The sequence below is a fragment of the Scyliorhinus torazame genome, chromosome 6 (assembly GCF_047496885.1).
Source record: "Scyliorhinus torazame isolate Kashiwa2021f chromosome 6, sScyTor2.1, whole genome shotgun sequence".
Taxonomy (NCBI): Eukaryota; Metazoa; Chordata; class Chondrichthyes; order Carcharhiniformes; family Scyliorhinidae; genus Scyliorhinus; species Scyliorhinus torazame.
In genome coordinates this window covers 62505794-62528160 of record NC_092712.1, presented here as the reverse complement: position 1 = coordinate 62528160, position 22367 = coordinate 62505794, and the positions used below count along the sequence as shown (strand labels likewise).

The 22367-nt window shown below is 40.9% G+C and overlaps 1 protein-coding gene across 7 annotated transcripts in view; it reads right to left on the bottom strand.

Moving 5' to 3' along the window:
- Positions 1-4602: 4602 nt before the first annotated feature.
- wdr37 (WD repeat domain 37) overlaps positions 4603-22367 on the bottom strand; it is a 176366-nt gene continuing 158601 nt past the window's right edge. For all 7 annotated transcript variants that reach the window (XM_072508282.1, XM_072508286.1, XM_072508285.1 and 4 more), the window contains 3 exons: positions 19198-19332; positions 9676-9790; positions 4603-7381 (listed from right to left, as the gene is read on the bottom strand). In XM_072508282.1, the coding sequence (XP_072364383.1) occupies positions 7250-7381; positions 9676-9790; positions 19198-19332 (382 nt within the window). In that variant the 3' untranslated portion in view covers positions 4603-7249. The remainder of the gene's footprint in view (positions 7382-9675; positions 9791-19197; positions 19333-22367) is intronic.

Below are 22367 nucleotides of genomic sequence, written 5' to 3'. Positions count from 1 at the left end.
TCTTTTGCATCCACCTAAGAGGGCAGATTGAGGGTATGGAGAGGTCGGCGGGTGTGTGTGTGGAGGGGTGGGCTCTCAGTTCAGTATTTCATTAAAGCCAGCACCTCTGAGAATACTGCCCTGCCTTGAACTGTTAGCCTAGAACATATGCTCAACTCTCTGGAGCCAGTGCTGACATATCCCTCTAAGGATGCCTTTTCTCTGTAGGTGATGACTACTAATTGATTATCTGTCCATCCCAGGTCATCCTTCACATCAATGATCAGCTTAGTTGCTTTCCTCTTCACTGCCTGTGGGATGTTGTGATGAACGGAAATATGTAATGATGCAGGTTCAACCTTAGCAGGCACTGAACAGCTTCAACACAAGCCCTGGGAATTTGAACCTACTTAATAACATAACACAGCATCCTATTTGTTTTATTGCCACCTCACACTGTTTAGACATCATGAGCAACAAGACAACCGACACCCTTCAGTTTTTTTCAACTACCCCCTTGGCAATGTCGAAGCCCATATAAATTCCCACGTTTTTGATATCATGTATTTGTCTATATAGAATTTCATTTGCTATTGATCCGCTGGAGTACAGATCTTGTGAAGCTATCTTCAAAATCCAGTTCACTTCTGTACAAGCCTTTTGTCAATAATTAAGTTACTTGTATGGACAATGGTTTCAGGTCACTCAGGTTAATGTACGCAAGGAGCAGGAAGAGTTTCAGCATGAACCTCTAGGCTTAATATAGTACCGTTCTTACCTTCAGATATCCTAAGAGTGCATTACAACAATTAAGTACTTCTGAAGTTTTTAAGTATAGTTTGTTTTGAATATAGAAGCACAATATTAACATTTAAAATATAAATGCCATGCATCAATTGGCATTGTAGATCGACCACTCCATAGAGAAACTCCCTGATTTGAAATCAATGAGATTGAATATCAGGTGATGAGCTGAAAATCTATTTCATTGCGTCCAGCATACCTCATAATATCATGGTTCAATATAAATTCAAAATATATTCTTTTAAATAATAATTTAGCCACTATTTTAAGGCTGGGTTCTTTTGGCGTGGAGCTTGAAATTTCCAAAGAATTTACAAGCCAAAGAAATTAACTCGCTTTGCTTCCCCATCGAGAATACTTGAGCATCGGTCTTAAAGAGACAGGCCCAACATTCAACCTTCCCGCCATACTAAATAAGGACCGGAACTGTGCACCAGACCTCAATGTGAGAAATGCCACAGGCATGTGGCAGTGTTCCAAGATGTCAGCAATTTGGAGTGTGGAGGAGAAGCACCAAGGTTATACAGTATTAAAGCACAACGTACAGAATTGATCATAAGAGTTAAATACCTATAATTTTTTGAAAATTGATTTAACTTCTCAAATCTTATTTTAATAAGACGTTCAAAGCGGCACGGTAGCACAGTGGTTAGCACCGTTGCTTCACAGCACCACAGACCCAGATCTGATTCCCGGCTTGGGTCACTGTCTGTGCGGAATCTATACGCTCTCCCCGTGTCTGCATGGGTTTCCTCCCACATGTCCCGAAAAATGTCCTTGTCAGGTGAATTGGACATTCTGAATTCTCCCTCTGTGTATGAACAGGCGCCAGGGTGTGGCGACTAGGGGATTTTCACAGCAACTTCATTGCAGTGTTAATATAAGCCTACTTGGGACACTAATAAAGATTATTATAAAAAAGAATTTACACAACATGATTTCTCCAATTACACATGTCGACCTACAGAATTGAGTTTTAATCTCTCAAAATAGTTACAGGAGGCTATTCGGCCCATCATGTCCATTCCAGGTCTCGAGAAGAGGAACTCAGTAGTTTCAACTACCCTGCCTTTTTCCATAGTCCTGCAATTGTTTTGTCACTTCAGATAATTATCTAATACTTTCATTATGTTTCTTAATTTTCTAAGTCACATCAATAATTTGTAAAGACGGGGACTTCCGATAACGTCGGGCGGGAGGCAGCCACACATTGGAGGGCTCCCGCTCGTGAATAGGAATTTCGGAGTTTTAATGGCCGGAGGCTGAAAAGGCTATAAGAAGTCACAGGGAGGAGAAAATCCAAGTTTGGGAGAAAAACGGCCGTGAAAAAGGGGGGTTTTCCACTCCGCCGGTGAGTGGAAAAGTCAGTGCAGGAACTGTAAGGAAAAGGAGGCTGGATCACCAGGGGAGGCTGCATCACTTACAGCAGAAGAAATGATCAAGGTGATGGCTGTGGAACTTGAAAAACAGTTCACAAAACACGTGGAAGCGATGAAGAAGGAGATGGGGGCAGTATTGAAAGTGCTGGTGGAGGAGGCGATTGCCCCGATGAGGGCGGTGGTATCAAGCGCAACGGCGGAGGTGCAGGAGCAAGGTGAGACACTGAAGGAAGTGGAAGAGGCATTATCACAGCACAGTGATCAGCTCACCTCGATGGGGAAGGAGTTGCGGAGGGTGATAGAGACCAACAAGGGTCTGAGTCGACGCTGTATATATTTGGACAAGGGAAGAGATGGGACTTTCATTTGCAATGATGGTTCTTTGGGGCTTGGGTGTGTATGCGGGGGTTGTGTGCTAAAGGAGATTTCTTGGTTTTCCTGGGACCGGGCAAGGGAGAGACCCGGGCGGGGGCCTCCACGCTGGCCAGTTTCAGCCGGCCAGTGAACGGGAGTGAGGTGGGGGAGGGGCAGCGGCCATCGGAGCCTGGTAGAACAGGTTTCGGTGAGTCTAGCCGGGGTGAAAAGTTGGGGAAGGAACCGAGGTTGAGGGGAGGAGTCTGGGCGGGGGGGCTGTCTACAATTCATGGGTGTCATTCACGGAACTCTTTCGGGGATTGGATGGCACTGAATATTAAAAGGGGGGGGGGGTGCGGGGTGGAGGTGGACTGTATATGTCAATGGTGACCATAGGCGATTCCGGATTAATTTTTCCCTTTTTTTTCCACCTTGGGAGGGTTTGTTTTATTTGATGCTTATATTGTCAGGTGGGTCGTTGTTTGGGTGGTGGTGGGAGGAGGGATCGTTGTTGTTGATAAAGGGATTGACATTGTATTCGTTACCGTTTACTGTTTGTTGGTGAGGTGTAAATTCTGAAGAAAATGTGAAAATGGAGAATAAAAATACTTATTAAAAAATAATTTGTAAAGACAAGTTTGCAAAATTTAAATTAACCCAGCGAATGAAAGCAGAGGTCATGACAGTGTACCTTGTATTCTGGTTGTGCCATTAAATTGTTTACATTTCAATACACATCCAGCATATCATCTTGATTCATATTTCCATGTTATAACAGCATATTAGAAACCTCAAATTGACACAAAGGATTCTACAGACCCATGATGCTAAAACATTAAGCAATACTTTCAATATTTACACAGTACCACTGTGTAAATGTACACTGTAAATAGAACATTTCGGCACCATGCATTCCAAAAAAATTATAATCTTACTTTGCTTAATGAGAAAGTGGCAGCAATTGTACGACAACAAAATGCACAATTTGTATGTTTAAAAAAAAACTTTGCCTTTGTTCAATTGAGAATATTCACAATTTCATTACTCTAACCTATAGCAAGTTACTCTATAAAGTATATACACCACAACAAAAACCTGTAAAATAAAACAACATGCTTGGAGGAATAGATCCACTTCCATTGGGATTCACCGCTGATTGTCGTCTTCTCTTTATTGTGAAATAAGCCAAGAAAATCTATACGCGGAGATTCAAGAAGCTGCTTAATTATTCAACATTTTTCACAGTGAAATGGCACAGCAGAAAATGCAATATGGGCAAGAGCACAAATTGGCTGCATCAACAACAAAAAAACGATAGTACTTTCATCAATAAACCTATGCAGATATTGTGGTTATATCCATCATGGTTTCTGATTAAGAAAAATTAGAAATTAGGTGAGAAATCAACCACAACAACTTTTGTGTATGCAGCAGCTTTACTGCTGAAAGCACTGAATAGGTGCATAATAAGAGAAAACATGACATTGAGCCACGTACGGTATATGGGGAGATTATCAAAAGCAACTGAAGGCACAGCCAATAATGTTAGACAAATTAAAATACGTGACGCTCAAGCAGCCAGAAGTGGAGGAGCCGATATCTTGGGAGAAGATAGGGCAAGTCAAGGCCATGGAAAGTCCTTCAAACAAGGAAATTAGTTTTATAAATCTGAGGCATTGCTTAATGAAGAACCAATGTAGATCTGCGTGCGGAGGATAGTGAATGGATGTGGCTTGAAGTTAGGAAGCGAGTAGCTGAGCTTTGGATGACGCGAGCTTTACAGAAGGTAGAACCTTGGTGACAGACCAGGAATGCATTGGAATTGTCTAGTCTAGAGGTTACAGCGACATGGTTGAGGGCAATGCAGTGTCACATTGCACTGACTGCAACATGGGCTGGTTTAGCTCACTGGGCTAGACAGTTGGTTTGTGATGCAGAACAAGGCCAGCAGTGCGGGTTCAATTCCCGTACTGGCTTACCCGAAAAGGCGCCGGAATGTGGTGACAAGGGGCTTTTCACAGTAACTTCATACTTGTGACAATAAAAGATTATTAACAGAAATAATCACAATTGAGGCAAAACAAGATTCTTTTTGTTTCACCTTTAATTCTGCACCTTTGTTTCAAGCTTCCAAAATAAAAAGTCAATTTTACACACTGACATGCTGAAATACTGTTTGGTTGGTCAAATGTACACAAGTGGGGCTTCTTTTAGGGAAACAGATATAACACAAGTGTACAGAACAGGCCATCTATCCCGCACCTGTTTCATAATATGGTAGTCCATATGTTGCATTATATAGAAACCATATAAAAATGAGCACGACAAGTTAGGTACATGCATCACTTTAGATCAGGAATCCTATTTATTGTCTGACTCAGCAATGTACCGCAATGAATATGTTCTCTAAAGAAAGGTTCTTGGCAGCTTACATAACTGCTTATGAATAAAGTCACGATCATCTCTGGAAACATTCTACTTGCTTCTAAGTTGCTATCACACCTCTAAGCTACATTTGAAACAGTAGTTCCAGAGCATTGAAATGTAATTTATAATACACATATATTTAATGCTTTAATGAAAAGATGTAACAACATTTTTACTGAGTTGCCATGGATACACAGGGAGCCATTACAAATTACACAAACAAAAACTGATTTTAAAAAGTTTGAACATTTTGTCTTACATAGGACACTCTATAGATTATGTCAGAACAATCTGCCGCTTAAACAATACCCAGTGCTCTACTTGTAAAGTGCCACTTGTAACAGTCTCATAATCATACTCAGCTTACTGCAGTATTCATCTATCCAACAGGACTGCTGACTTCAAAATCAACCATTCATTTGCTGATATCAAATCCAAATAACTCAGATAAGATTGTCCAATCTTTGGAGAAACAAAACTGTTTCCTGCATTAATCGTAAATGCACTATTTGCTCTAGCTATGACACTGAAAAATCATTAAGTGCACTAAAGCCAACATTAGCTGAAACAAGATTATGAACAATGTGCAATTACATCTCTTAGCAGATTGAGGCAGCTAAATGCAGACTGCAGTTTTGAACCGTAATCTTTGGAGTTAATGAAGGAATATTAGTTAGTTAGATCCAAACCTGGCAGTAAAACCCTGATTATTCCAAGCTATTCTCGGTACCAATGAGGGAAACAAAATGGTCATGAAATTGGGTTTATGCATTGACAGCACCTTAATGCTGTCTCTTGATATGGTTGCAGACCAGCCACCTAATATAGAGCACAATTGTGCATAACTTTGTAAAAATATGCAAATATACATTAAATCTGAAACATATTTGGTTCTAAATAGTTTAAATTTAATTTAAACCACTTAGAACCACAGCATTCCTACACTGCAGAAGGCCATTCGGCCCATCGAGTCTGTACCAACCCTCTGAAAGAGAACCCTACTCCCCCGCCCTATCCCCATAACCCCACCTAACCTGCACATCTTTGGACACTCAGGGGGCAATTTCAGCATGGTCAATCTACCTAATCTGCACATCTTTGGACTGTGGGAGGAAACCGGAGCACCCGGAGGAAACCCACACAGACACAGGGGGAACGTGCAGACACCGCACAGACAGTCACCCATGACCAGAATTGAACTCTGCTCCCTGGTGCTGTGAGACAGCAGCGCTAACCACTGTGCCACCGTGCTGCTCCACTTGCACATAGTTAAATATCCTAGCTATTATGATCTGGGTTCCAATTCTCATATGATTGATAAAGTTAGTCTTTCTGGTTTGTATGTGGCCCACAAATACAAATAATTTGCCTTTTACTGATCTTCCGAGTCTTGAGAGACCAGCCTGACTCTAGCCATTACAACACTACCAATCATATCTCCACTTTTACACAGGATGTAATTAGACTGGGTATAGGGCTCAGTGCATTTAATATTGGCTCATGAGTCACAAAAATTCAGAATAAACTGCTGAAAAAAAATCACATTCCTTCTCCAATAGTGTACATTTTGACAAAATACATGTTGGAGCCAGGCCGTAAGATTGACTCTTTGATGGCTAACTACGTCACATTAGGTAACAATTCTGCAGATTGAATATTACTGCCTACTTGTAATGCACACGAACATGAATCCTTGAACTCCAAACATTACTGAAATTAGAAAAAAGGCCTAAATACATCTCAGAAATTCACTGCAATCTATTGGTAACAGTCAGATTGGAAGTAAAGAGACTGCTAAAACTGTGTGAAATCACATCAAAATTGCTATATTCTAACCCTGCATTTACAGTACAAGGCAACAAGGAGGATATGTAAAATTTTCAGGTAACAATGAACACAACCTATACCCTTCACATAATTTACACTTGGCAGAACTTCACATTTTTTTCAGTCATTCAAAAATGCCCTGCTCACACGGCTACAGAATTCAGCTATAACTTCTGTGCAAATCATTTATACTTTGTATGCGAGAAGGTCAACCGATTCTAACGACCAGCGAAGAACACATAAGTTACAAACAGAAGACATATTTATAATATATGCATGGTTGCTTTCGGGACTGGCTTACTAACCAAGCACAGTTTCATCGGCGTTACATGCAGATTACGCATGTCAAGCCATTCAAAGCCAATCGCACAATGCTCTGTTCTTAGCTGGAAGACTCGCAGCAGTAACAGAAATAGAAATAGTTAAGCGTTTAAAGATTGGAGTTATTTAAAGTCATTTCTGAAACACTCGATGGTATTTTACTTTTCTTGCAAGAGTGCTGGGATATTGATGTTCCAGCCAATAGCTTGACGATCAAAACCGCAAGAAAAGAGATTGCATATAGGATTGTCTTCACTCCAAGCTGTGCAGCACACCATCCGCCGATGGCCCTGCAACAGAAGATAAAAGGAGTCAGAAGCCTGTCGCCCCAGAATAAATTAGTTCCCCTTGCATGTTCTGAGTCTTTTCTGTTTGAATTAATTTCTTCAGCTTCAGTGGTCGACCAGCACTATATTGGAGTGCTGCTAAGCAGTTTAGTTCCCCTTGATAAGAGAGTAAAATAATTGACCACATCACATCGGAGGAGAAAGTTTCCTTGTTAATAAACACGGCTATTCTCAATCGTGAATTCTAATTCATGGCAACCTTTTGAAATTAAGTGCAAGAGACTTGCAGCCACAGTCTTAATGTCAAAATTTTCTGCAACTCAGATTGAAGTGAATTACCAAAACCTGCTGTTAGCTAATCAATGTGATGATTTCCAGTTTAGTATTCAACAGCCCTAAATTTATAATCACTTGCTTATGCTGCAATTATTCTAGACTATAGGAACATCATAAATGTTAGACCAAAAAAAAACTGACCAAATTTCTATCTGGTTAGCCTACTATCTACCTGCAGTCAGAAGAAACATTAATGGAGTTATTCACAGAGTAATTGACCTCTATCGTTTAGTCTATAACAGACACAGATATGAGGAAAGAACATTGCTGCGGTGGAAAGCTGTCCAAAGTCACCGCTTCCACCGAAGCATGTTACAGTTACTATGTATCATATCTCAAGTCACTCACAGTAAATTATATTTTGAAAGAACATCCATATAATGAGCATCTAAATGAATCAATATGTTCTGCTTCCACCATCTCTCCAGCACCTTGTTCTTACTCACTCACGCATAATGTTTCTCCAAGTTAGTCTTGATTTTATCCCCCTTCAAGGACAAGCCATGTTCTCTGGTTCTACTGTTCTAGACAAAATGAAACTGTTGCCATGGTCTCCATTATCTAGTCCCAATAGAATCTTAAAAGCAATAATCTTATCCTCTCTCAACCTTGTCCTTTCCAGCGAGAGCATGTCTAATTAACATAGTAATTCCCCATAATACAGTCCCCTCAGTTCCTTCAATTGTTCTGCTTGTTCACTTCTGTCCCATTTTCTAGTTGCAATAGGCTTTTTGTACCGTGGCAACTAAAACTGGGCACAGTATTCGAAGAGCAGTTGAACCAATGATTTTATAAAATGACAGGAATGCCTTACCCATTTAGGTCAATAGTGTATCTCAAAATCTGAATTGCTTTATGCATGAAGTATTTGAATGCATTGTCAATTAGGATCCCCTGATCACTTGCATATACCAAGCTCATTATTTTCTTTCTATTTAAGCAAGAGTGTCTTCCCAGATTTTTGTCATCATGTGAAGAATTTGGGCTTCCACTGCAAAGCATTTAATCAAATATTTCTCAAAGAAACCTATAAAATTCTAACAGAGAGGGTAAATGCAAGAAGGATGCTCCCGACGGTGGGAGGTGTTCAGAACCAGAGGTCACAGTCTGAGAGTACGAGGTAGACCATTCAGGATAGAGATGTGGAAAAATGTCTTCACTCTGAAAGTGGTGACCATGATGTGGAGATGCCGGTAAGAAGTCTTACAAAACCAGATTAAAGTCCAACAGGTTTGTTTCGAATCACTAGCTTTCGGAGCGCAGCTCCTTCCTCAGGTGAGGCTGTGGAATTCATTACCACAGTAAGTAGTTGAGGCCAAAACATTGTATGTTTTCAAGAAGTAGTTAGATATAGCACTTAGTGGGCAGCATGGTGGCGCAATGGGTTAGCCCTGCTGCCTCATGGCGCGGAGGTCCCAGGTTCGATCCCGGCTCTGGGTCACTGTCCATGTGGAGTTTGCACATTCTCCCCGTGTTTGCGTGGGTTTCGCCCCCACAACCCAACGATGTGCAAGGTAGGTGAATTGGCTAAATTGCCCCTTAATTGGAAAAAATGAATTGGGTACTCTAAATTTAAAAAAAAAAGATATAGCACTTAGGGCAAAGGGGATCAAAGGATATGGGAGAAAGGCGGGATTAGACTGTTGAGTTGGATGGTCAGCCAATTAAATAATGAATGGAGGAGCAAGCTCGAAGGGCCGAATGGGCTCCTCCTGCTCTTAGTTTCTATGTTTCTATTTCAGCCCAAGTCCCAAATATATGTAAAGCTAACATTTATGATTCTGCGGTCTAAATACAGCGATAAGACCCTGGCGCCATTGCTGTGTCATTAAAATGGAACTATTCATTTTTATAAACGCTTAATCCTAATTCTTTTAGTTATAATCATATGAATAAAGTACTTGTTTGAATAACTATGGCTTAATAGGGGAATAAAAATTAAACACGGAAATAAAAATTACCTGACGATTACTGCGGGGCAGACGAGCCAAACGTACTCCTGACATATCAAATAATCGAACTTGACGATTGTCATGGGGAAGTGCTATAATCCTCTGAGTAACAGAAACACTTATCCTGAAATGAGGACAAAGGGTCAGTTCATGAAAACATCAAATCAAGTGCAGATTTCAATACACTAGCGCAGTGGCAAATTTTGGAATATATTCAGTACCTTCTAACTTTAGACGTACACGGCGTTTACCTGAGTACCCATTCAGCTGCACAAAGTCTCTCCTTTTCAATGCAATTCCGCTAGAAACAAACTCAAGTGCTTTGTTGTTTTTGTTATGGCATTATTAATAGTAATAATCGCTTATTGTCACAAGCAGGCTTCAATGAAGCTACTGTGAAAAGCCCCTCGTCGCCACATTCCGGCGCCTTTTCATAGAATTTGTAGTGCAGAAGGAGGACACTCGGCCCATCGAGTCTGCACCGGCTCTTGGAAAGAGCACCCTACCCAAGGTCAACACCTCCACCCTATCCCCATAACCCAGTAACCCCACCCAACACTAAGGGTAATTCTGGACACTAAGGGCAATTTATCATGGCCAATCCACCTAACCTGCACATCTTTGGACTGTGGGAGGAAACCGGAGCACCCGGAGGAAACCCACACACACACGGGGAGGATGTGCAGACTCCGCACAGACAGTGACCCAAGCCGGAATCGAACCTGGGACCCTGGAGCTGTGAAGCAATTGTGCTATCCACAATGCTACCGTGCTGCCCCATAATTTTCGGGGAGGCCAGTACGGGAATTGAAACCGCGCTGCTGGCATTGTTCTGCATTACAAGCCAGATGTTTAGCCCACTATGCTGAACCAGCCCCTTTGTGCTACACCAGCCCCTTTATTGACCTCCATCAGGATTTTAGTGGTTTGTGCATTTGGATTCTTGTGAATCATGAAACACGAAAAGTTAGCATGCAGGTACAGCAAGTGATTTGAAAAGTAAATTGAATGTTGGCATTTGTTGCAAGGGGAATGGAATAATAGTTTTATTGCACCTGTACAGGTACCCTGTTAAGCACAGGGCTAAGTTACTGGCTTTGAAAGCAAACCAAGGCAGGCCAGCAGCACGGTTCAATTCCCGTACCAGCCTCCCCAAACAGGCGCCGGAATGTGGCAATTAGGGGCTTTTCACAGTAACTTCATTTGAAGCCTACTTGTAACAATAAGCGATTTTCATTTTCATTTCATTTCATTGGTGAGATCATAGTTTGAATACTGTGTTTAGTTTTTGATCTTCATTTTTGGAAAAATGTATAATTGTTTTAGAAGCCGTTCAGAAAAGATTCACTTGACTCATTCTTGGGATGAAGGGCTCATCCTGTGAAGAAAGGCTGATCAGGCTGCGCCTATTCCCATTGGAGTTTAGAGGAACAAGAGCTGATGACTCTGAAACATACAAGATCCTCAGGGGACAGGATAGGGTAGCTACTGGGAGGATGTTTCCACTTGTGGGTGATATGGGGACACGGCTTAAGAATAAGAGTTCGCCCTTTTAAGACTGAACTGAGGAGAAATTTCTCTGAGGGCCATTGGTATGTGGAATTCTCTTGCCCAGAATGCAGTGGAGGCCGGGTCAATTGATTTTTTCAAGGAATAATTGGGCAGATTTCTGATAGACAAGGGAGTCAAGAGTTACGGGGAAGACAGGAAAGTGGAGTTAAGATCACAATCAGATCAGCCATGATCCTACTGAATGGTGGAGCATGTTCAGAGGGCTGAATGGCCAACTCCTGCTTCTATGTTCTTATGACACCTAGATCTCTTTGCTCCTCCATCCCACAGATTCTCATTTTCCATGTAACAAATTATCTCCTTAATTTACCTTGTCAAAATAATACCTCTGACATAGCTAAGTTGAAATGAATGTCAATTATATGCCTAAAAAAGATATTAATATATTTTTGGTTTCCAGAATTTTTTTCCTTCATTCACCTCACCCATCTACCCAGCTGCCATTTAATCCACTTGCACATTAAAGCCTTGGGACTTTTAAAAAACTTTAAAGACTTCTCTTTCCCTTTGGTTTCAGATTCCAGCATCCACAGTAATTTGCTTTTATCTCTTTCCCTTGACTCTACTCTGCTCGCTGGACTCACCCTGGAGCCACTCTGCTACCCATTTCTATTTCTGCCAGGTCAAAAGATGCAAGAACAAATAGGCAGCATCGTCAGATTGGGACGGCAAGGTGGCGAGCACTGCTGCCTCACAGCGCCAGGGACCTGGGTTCAAATCGGCCTCGGGTGACGGTGTGGAGTTTGCACCTTCTCTGCGTGTCTGCGGGGGTTTCCTCCAGGTGACTGGGTTCCTCCCAAAGGCCAAAGATGTGCAAGTTAGATGCATTGGCCATGCTAAAATTGCTCCTTAGTGTCCAAAAAGATGTGCAGGTTAAGTGGAGTTATGGGGTTATGGTGGGGGAATGGGCCTAGGTAGGATGATATTTCAGAGGGCTGGTTGAGACTCGATGGGCTGAATGGCCTCCTTCTGTACTGTAGGAGTTTTTGGTGCAAGCTTCAAAGGCAGCGGCAACACATCCAGCATTGCCACTGACCGCAAGATCTAGGCCATGGTTTTACCATTCAGCTATTAACTGATTAAACTTGCTCAATCTCAGATTTAAAGACTGTTTAAGACGCCAGTGTAAGCACTGTATAAAACTTACAAAAAAAAACTATCAAGACAAAGCAAAGAAAGTTTTACATCTGAAACCAGATGGGTGACAAGGGACGCTGTGCAAATGCCTCCCATCTGTCTCTGGTGAGCTTCATTGGATATTTACAGGATAATTACAATTTTTTAAAAATGAGCTACAAATAATGAGCAAAGTTCACAAAAAGAGTGCGTTGACAAAGGCATTTTTGGATTCTAACAGTAATCCAAATCTAATAAGAAGGAAAGTACACACAGATGTGTAAATGTCATTATAAACTGGAAACCATCAGTACAAAATTTACTTAAAGCTTTGTTTTTCCATTTTTACTTCAATCAGTAACCTTTACAGGGCTGGAATTTCCTTTTAACTTTGTGCTGCTGTGCTAACTATTTTCAAAAGTTCAATTTGAGATGGTATTTTTTTTCTCCATTTTTTTTGTCTGTGTTTTTGTAAGTTAGCACCTGTGAGGTGACCTTTGGTTCACTGGAGATGGTAACATTTAATGGACATAATAGAAACGGGCGGAATCCCATTGGGAGATTCACAAAGGTCTCAGGTCAGTTGAAGGGGCTGAGTGAACAGCAGCTCGTGGTTAACAGATGGAGGAGAGCCGGTTCCATGCAGCTGAAGTGCTGCCATTAACTCTATGCAACTGAAGAGACTGGAGCTCAGTGAAGCTCCTTGCTGCTGAGAAGCTGAGGCTCAAGGAGGCTGTAGAGCAGGGATTGCTCAGTACTGCTCGAGATCGAGGTTGAGAAAAAGCCCTGGAGCAGTTGTTGGTGGCAGTTCAGCTGGGATGTTGGGGCACAGATAATATTGACGGTGGCGTTTGCTCAGTGCAGTTGTCTGCCCAGAGAAGGGAAGTTGTTGGTTACAGTGTGGCTGAGGAGCTGGCATCGTGCCTGAGTTTAGACACTGGAGTGTAATCTGCCCAATAAGGGAGAAAGTAGCTTCGGTAGTTGGTCAGCTCAACTACAAAATGAAACCTGGGATCAGATTTGAGAGAGGTCTAGAATAGAGTGCCTTTCGGGTAATGATTGTACTTGTGGAACTCAGGTAGAGTAGGGCTGTTGTCAGATGGGAACCAGACTGGCCCTATGAAGGAGAAGAGCTAAAATTCCTTGTGAGGAAGACAAGAGTTTTAAAGAGCTGTTGTGACATCTGGGGTGGGTTGCTGAGAAATTCCAAGGGTCCTGACTTGGTTGTGTCTGTCATTTAAATGTGCAATTTGTGGTGTGCCCAACCATAGTTTTTCTGTTGATTCAAGTTTACCTCATGTAAATTTTGGATATTAAGAGTATAAGGTAGATACTATTGACTGTTTGCTTTATCAACACATGTATAATAAAGTTTCTTCTGTTTGTTAAAACCATGGAATCTTGTGGAATAATTCTCCTTATGAGTAACTGGGATTTCAAACGTTGTCTACTTAACAAAAAGGACTACTGGTCCCAAACCGGATCATAACAAATTTGGGGTCTCGTTTGGGCCCATAAGATTCTAACACATTTCAGAAGAATCACCTAGCATTACCCAAATAATGGTCAGAAATGGCAGAAGCAGCCTCCTTCCCTCTTCCTCTCATAACCCTCCAACGTGGTCCCTTCTGCTCCCAAAAATACTGACTCTTATTGGGTACAGTTCTTAATCAAGAGGCATCCTCATCCACCTGGCCATTCTCCTTATGCGACCCCTGGTTACATTGATTGGTATGCTATTCAAGTATAGAAATGAGGAAAGACAATAAAAGCGGAGCCCAATTATGTCCTTAACTTCACTTTCCAGCAGGAGTTGTAAAACGGAGATCGGAATAGAAACCCTGGGTGATTATCCTCTCACTTGCCCAGAATTATTGTGGCTGAGTATAGCCAACTACATCAAATGGAGGTCACTTAACACAGTACAGATCATGGATCAAAGTGAACAGCAACCCCGTGAGGTAAATGAGGCAGCAGCATTCCCTCTTGAGCCAGAGAGCTTCACTTAATGAGGTGAATTTTTCTAATCCATTAGATCATTCTTTCTTTCCACCAGCAAGCAGTGCGGTGCTGCCTAAGTGTTTCAGGACATCATGAGAATGTGATAAATGCTGCATAAAGCAAGTTCCTTCAGGTTCAAGCATTTGTTTTGAGGGAGAAATATCAATGGAAGTCAGTGTTAATCAAAGTTTCTGCTTGTAGTGCCAGAGGTAGAGGAAATGAAGTAATCACAAATTCTACCCTTGGTTTAGCATCAGTCCGTCAAGTGTTAAGCCGACTAAGTCGGCGAATTACAGAAGTGGCTTTGGTATGAACCCACAAATCAAGAAAACAAGACCAAACCTTCGAACATGATGGGAGTCCTCAAGTAACAAAACTTGAAAAATATCTTAATTTTCAAATCCAACGCTTGTTATTTTGTTTCAAAAATATAACTCAAAATTGCACAAATCAACCATAGATGGCTCACATTCAATTCAGGATGGCAACCCGTCATTGACTCCAATAAGAAATCTTTCTTTCAAATACATAAACCCAGAAGAAGGATCCATATGAATAGTCTCATGAACGGAGCAATCTATACGCAAATCCAAAGTTGAGATTTTATTTTAATGAAAGATTAGATTTCTGGTTTACCAGTAAATGAAAATTTGAAGGAGTACCAATGGTATTTTTCATCCCTCGAGGCATAGGAAACAGTTAAATATATTTTCACGTTACAAAACTGAACAGAAACCCAATAAATATTGCTACGAATGTACATTAGCTTGTGACCTTAAAATCGTCTTAAATGATGTAGGCAGAATTTAATTCCACTTTCACAATAATTATCTTCCTTCACTATCTGAACAAGGATATGGTAGCGGCACTGTCTGTCTGTTCATGCCAAAATGACAGAAGCAGAATTGCTCGAGTAGCACTGCTGATCTTCACCCAATTTTATGGGTGTGCTCCATAGATAAGTTTCATTATTAAGTCAGGTTTAGTATTAAATAAAAAATTGCAAACTAGAAACAAGAATTTAAATAAATTAACCACAGCAGAGGAGTTCAGAATTATTACAGTGCTTTTCCATTTCTTTCCTCATTAGAACCACTCCTCAACGGTAATTCCTGGGTTACAATCCCAGTTGATGCTATAAACGAACGGGAAGATCCCAGAATGGAACCCTGGCTGAAAAGACCTTAACTTTTAGTTTTTTTGGATCAAACGTGGAGGAACAGAGTCACAGGACCATTAATTAGTTTTAATAAGAAGAATTTTTTAAAAAAATTAAAAATCAAAAGTTGGATTATTATACAATACTTCTTTACTTCCGCCCTTAGTGTAATAATTACAGACAGGTTTTAGGATTAACATGAATTACAAAGTACATCTGAAGCTACGATGGTCTCATTGACACACAAAGTCCCGTTTAAGCACACAAGACGTCTGTGGTTAAAACATACACTCTGCTCCGAACCCAAGTTAGCATCTGTGGCTTTCTCCTCAGAATCCCATGGAGTTTGTAAACTCTCATGATCACATGAAAGTTTACAAACTCCACTCCCAAAACCACACTTTAAAATCTTCTTTCATAATAATGTTTTCCCTTAGCGGTTTGCATTCCAAAATCCAGACCAGGTTTTCCAAATGGCACTTTTAAACAAAACTCCCGCTCCATTTTTAACAACGAATCCAGTCCAGGATGTTACACCAACCCCTTTTGGATTTCTTTGTCTTGACTGCAGTACAAACTGCTCACAATTCCCTAACTGTATTAAAATGACATCAACATTTCATCTACCTCTGAAGTGTGCTGTCTCATTTTAATTCTAGTTAATGTAATTGTCCTTTCATTCTGAATACATTGTTTACTCTTCGAGTTCTTCTGAACAACACTTTGGTCTCTGTTCTCCTGACTCCAGTCATCTTAAACACTCCTTCCGTCCCAATTCCCTGGTTATATGGACTGTAACTTGTACTTTAGGAAGTCTGCCTCTTTGCAGCTCCCCCCTGTCCAGGTTTCTGGCAGAGTTCAGAGATGCTCACTCCCCGAGATCCTGTTTCCAACTACCCACATATTCAGCTAAAACGTAAAAGTTTTTTATCCTTACAATGGGCTCCAGTTGCTAAGCAACTCCCACATGCTTATGCCTATTATTTATCCTTCATCCCTTAGCCCTCTCTAAGCACAGTTGCCCACATATGCAAACACATTTGTCGAGCATGAATATCACTGTAGGCTTTACTCTTCTAGGCCAAGAAACATTAAATTAAACCGACTTAAAACTATATCTTATTTCTAATGTTTACCAAAACAAATATAAATCCCCAAAAAATATTTTTGTTTTCCTAACATTCCGAAAAAAATGAACTGTTGGGAGTTCATCAAAAATATCTTCCAGTTCTGACGAACGGTCATGGAGCTGAAACATTAACCATACTTCCCCCCCTCTCTCAACAGGTGCTACTCGGCTTGTTGAGTGTTTCTAGCATTTTCCATTTGTATATTTATAAAATAACGGAGATTAAGTGGCACATTGCACTCACTGTCACCTCAGAGACCCAGGTTTAAATCCAAACCAGACTGAAGCACCAGTCTGGTGGGTGCATGGGCACTGCCGGTAATTAATTTGGGACGTTTGAATCCATTTCCTTGGGCAGCACGGTAGCACAAGTGGATAGCACTCTGGCTTCACAGCGCCAGGGTACCAGGTTCGATTCCCTGCTGGGTCACTGTCTGTGCGGAGTCTGCACGTTCTCCCCGTGTCTGCGTGGGATTCCTCTGGGTGCTCCAGTTTCCTCCCACAGTCCAAAGATGTGCGGGTTAGGTGGATTGGACATGCTAAATTGCCTTTAGTGACCAAAACCGTTAGGAGGGGTTATTGGGTTTCGGGGATAGGGTGGAAGTGAGGGCTTAAGTGGGTTGGTGCAGACTCGATGGGCCGAATGGCCTCCTTCTGCACTGTATGTTCTATGAATACAGGTCTACAACTCAAAAATAAACTACCCCTGATGAATACTGAGTGGAAATCCCATTCAGATTGGGGGTCAATGGATTCCTTGTGCAAGAATGGAAAAATGTCATACCGGGAAAGTTGGAATTTTTCAGTGCTATGGCACATTGCCCTGCATCAAATCATGCTATTTCTGATCAGCGAATTGTTGATGCTGCCAACATGAAATGGATAGAGTACATCCTAATGTCTTTTGATAAGCACTACATTCAAAATAAATCAAAGGAAATATAGTAAATATCTATTTATAACCAAAAAAACTAATTCAATAAGAATGACATTACATCTATCAGATGCAACACTCATTTATTTTACAGAAAACCAGACATTGTATAAAAGGTTTGTTAACGAGAGACTGATTTGGCTTATCATGTGATATCAGTTTTAATGTCTTATCACACACGTGGGAGAATTGGTTCTCTGGATAACCAAACTAACAAAGCAAAATATTTCTTTAGGAACACATCAAGAAGCCAATTGTCACATGCTTCCAACAAACTAATCACAGGACTGGATTGACCAGATTGGTTGAAAGCAGCAGCTTTAAAGCTGAATATTAGAAATGTAGGTGCACTCCATTTTCTCTTTGCTTATACATCCTCAAAATGTATAATCTTTCACATGTTATATCCATCTCCCTCCATCGCAACATATCAATCTTCAGTCCATCGCAACATATCAATCCCACATTTACAGGGCCAGTAGATTAGTTGCATTCTGTACTCTGCTAATGAAATTTAAGTATGTGAAGGCAGCTTTTCTTTTCTATTTATACTCTATTAGCTACATTTTCTTTTTGAAGAAATAGCTGCCTCAAGACAGGCGTAATAGATTTTGAAGTTACCCTGTGAGGAATCATACAGGAGGTCCCATTTCCAATCACTGTTGGATACAAACTTAACCCCAGCGCAAAGATTTACCAAAGCACTTCAGCGAGAACCCTTAATATTTAGAGAGCATGGTTGGGTTTGTGGTAACAACTTAATTTCATTAACACTTGTATTCATATCGCACCTTCAGTGTACTAAAACATTGCAAGATTCTTCATGGGAATGTTTGACAGCGGGTCACATAAGGAGATGTTAGGGCAGCTGATCAAACGCTGAGCAAAAGCAGTATGTTTTCAGGAGATCTCAAAGGAGGAGAGACAAGTAGAGAGTTAGAAAGCTTTATGGAAGGAATTTCAGAGTTTGAGGCATGGGCACCAAAAGGCACGGGTGGAGCAAATAAACACTGGGGGCGCATAGAAGATGCCAGAATTGGAGGAACAGAGATCTTTGATGATTGTAGGGCTGAAAGGCTTCGCAGAGAGAGGGAGGGGCAAGGAAAGATTTAAGCATTCCTATAATAATGTTCCAAAAATTAGCGGATCATAAATCAAATATTATTATTATTAAATAATGACACCTCTCTGGAATGAAACAGTTACTTTTTTTTGTTCAAATTTAGACTACCCAATTCATTTTTTCCAATTAAGGGGCAATTTAGCGTGGTCAATCCATCTACCCTGCACATCTTTGGGTTGTGGGGGCGAAACCCACGCAAACACGGGGAGAATGTGCAAACTCCACACGGACAGTGACCCAGAGCCAGGATCGAACCTGAAACCCCAGCGCGTGAACAGCAGTGCTAACCATTGCACCTCCGTGCTGCCCCATGAAATAGTTACTTAATAGCATACTGCTTATTCAATTAAGAACCCTTCCCATTGAGTTCCAGAAACAGCAGGGAACGAGGGAATGAATGAAGAATGAGAAACTGTGGAAACGGAGAAAGAGAAGAGATTATTTCTTTAGTGACCAATTATGATTTATCACCTAAAGGTATATTTAAAATCACTTACCTGTTGACTGCTGAGTCAGTACGAATTGTTGCTATAGGAGATCGCATGTTTTTTAGATCCCAGACTTTTACAGTTCTGTCATCACTGCCAGATACAACATTATCTCCCACAGTAAAGACAGCAGATGTTACAGTACTGAAAGAGATAAAACATGTGGGTAACCATTAAATAATTTAACACCAACACATCAGAGATTTGGCTCTAGCTGATATATTTAGTTGCTACCTAGATTTCGTATAATTTTTTTTAATATATGCCATATGCCTCATTTTTGTACTCGTCACACCACTGGATGTAAGTACTGATGAACTTCAAGCAGGAGTATTACGATTTCCAGCCATATGCATGACAGATGCAGAGTAAAGCTCCCTCCATTGTCAACATGCACTAAATCTCCCCTCAGCCTTTACTATACAAGCATATTCCAGATCCATATGGCATTTGAGCGACAGTTCCAAAATGTGGTTTATGGAGACGGAGCTCTATAGAGAAACAGGAATGGACTAGATGAAACTGAAGCCCAAGAGGCAGCAAGTTAATCTGTAAACCTCCATTATGTGTGATTGATTCATTTGCAAATTTGTGTTTTTACGTTCAATTCTGGTTTAGAATGCTTGTTTTTTTTCTGCACTACTTGCTGAAATCCCACTGGCGTAAGATTGAGCTCAAAACCTCACATAACAAATGTCTGATAGATTTGGACAAAAATACACAAAAAGGGTGGCATGGTGGCACAGTGGTTAGCACTGCTACCTCACAGCACCAGGGATCTGGGTTCAATTGGGTGACTGTGTGGAGTTCACACATTCTCCCCGTGTCTGCGTGGGTTTCCCCCGGGTGCTCCGGTTTCCTCCCACAGTCCAGATGTGTAGGTTAGGTAGATTAGCCATGCTAAATTGCCCCTTAGTGTCCAAAGGTTAGGTGGGGTTACGGGATTGCCGGGGAGTGAACCTGGGTAAAGTGCGTTTTCAGAGGGTCAGTGCAGACTCGATGGCCTACTTCAGCATTGTAGGGATTCTATGAAATACAATTATATCAGAGTATTCAAAAATCTCAAGGGTCTCCATAAACTGTTAAGTTTAACATATCTGCAAAAATGGTTATTGTTAGGAGTACAAAGGTAGCTTTAAGGGATTTATATTCATATTGGTGAGCAATAGAAATAAGGTGTGGTTTTAAATGGGTTTAATTTCTGAGCCTGGAAGGGTAAAACCCATAGTTAGATTCTTGTTGGCAAAGGTGTTCGTATGTGTCAGGGTTGGTTAAGTTCCAACTGTGCTTCTATTGTGCTTAGAGAAGGCTACGACATGAAGAATAAATAAATGGCACAAGCATGTGGTTGCTTAGTAACTGGGGGCCATTGTAAGGATAAAAATAGCTTTTAAGTTTTAGTTTTAGCTGAATTTGTTGGAAGTTGGAGTCAGGACCTTGGGAGTGAACAACTCTCAAGTCCAATAATTCTTCTGGCAGACAGGAGCTGCAAAAAGGTAGGCTTCCCAAAGTACAAGTTACTATCCATGTAACCAGGGAATTGGGACAGAAAGAGGGTTTAAGACGACTGGAGTCAAGAGAACAGAGACCAAAGTATTGTGAAAAGAATTAAAGGAAGAGTAAATGAAGTGTTCTGAGTGAGAGAAATAATTCAGTAACTAGGTTTAAAGTGGGACAGCAGACTTCAGAGGTGGAGACAATGTTTGATGTCATTTTAATACAGTTAAAGAATTGACAAGTTAAAGTGAGCCGTTTGCACATTAGTCAAGTCTAAGGAGTCCTAAAGGGGTTGGTGTGAAATCCTGGAGTGGATTCGCTGTTAAAAGTGGAGTGGAAGCTCTGTTTAAAAGTGTCATTTATAAAAGCTGGACTGGATTTCGGAGTGCAAACCACTAAGGAAAAGTATTATTGTGACAGAAGATTCTAAAGTGTGTTTTGGGGAGTGGAGTTTGGAAACTCTCATGTGACAATCATCTGGGGGATTCTGGGGGGAAAACCCCAAACACTAACTTGGGTTCAGAGCGGAGTGTGTGTATTTGACCACAGCCAATCTGTGTGCTTAAAAATAACTTTGTGTTAATGGGACCACTGTAACTTAAGATATACTTTGTAATCCGTGTTAATCTTAAAATGTGCATGTATTTGTTAAACTAAGGGGAGGGAGGGAGCACTGCATAATAATCCAACTTTTCATGTTTAATAAATGTTTTTTCCTTGTTGTTAAAACTAATCAACGGTCCTGTGACTAAGTTCCTCCACATTTTCTTAACAAAAAGTAAAAGTTACCATTTTTTGAGCCAGGGTTCTTCCCGTCCAATTGCAACATCAACTGGGATCATAGCATTATTAAAACAAGAAGATAACCCAACTGTAATTACTGCTATTGTCTAACATTCAGGACAGTAAGTAAAGTCGCCATAGTCCCAGATGACCATAGGCTGCTTTCCCCTTTGAGGGGGAGAGCTGACTGCAGGTGATTTAACCTGAGGATCACCACACCTCAGGCAAGAGGCAAGGTTGAGAAGGCTGGCCTTCATGAATAACCTTAGCCGGTATTGGGATTGAACCCGCGTTGTTGGCCTCGCTCCGCATCACAAACCGGACAACTGAGTTAAACCTTTCAGGATATATAGCCTAGAAATTACTGGTGTTGATATCAGCTGGTGAATGTTTAACATAGTTGTATGATATGGCTCTGTTTTATATCTGTTCAAGCTTTCACGTAAAATAGGAGATTGCCGTGTTGTTCTACTACATTAAATGTTGACATTTCAATACTAACAATAGTTTTCAGATGCATAATTGAACTTAAATCAAAATCCACAAGCTATGGTTACTACTAGATTTCCAAGGCAGTCTAAATATCAGATCAAAGAAAAATCTGTTAAACTTTGACAAAACTATTTCAAGTTCATGAAGTATGCACCCAGAATCTTCAGGCACGTAACAATTGGGCATTGTTTCAAAACCAGAGAATAATTTACCGCAACCCCTCCGTCCAGGAATAAATGTCTCAAAAATTGACCAAGAATAATATATAGAAGTTAACAAGTGTGAATCCTTTTACTGCATCCAGGTGTCAGCCATGGCTCAGTTGCTAGCACTCACACTTCTGCATCAATAAATTGCAGGTTGAAGTCTCTCCTTGAGAAACTGAGCACAAAACTCTAGGCTGACAC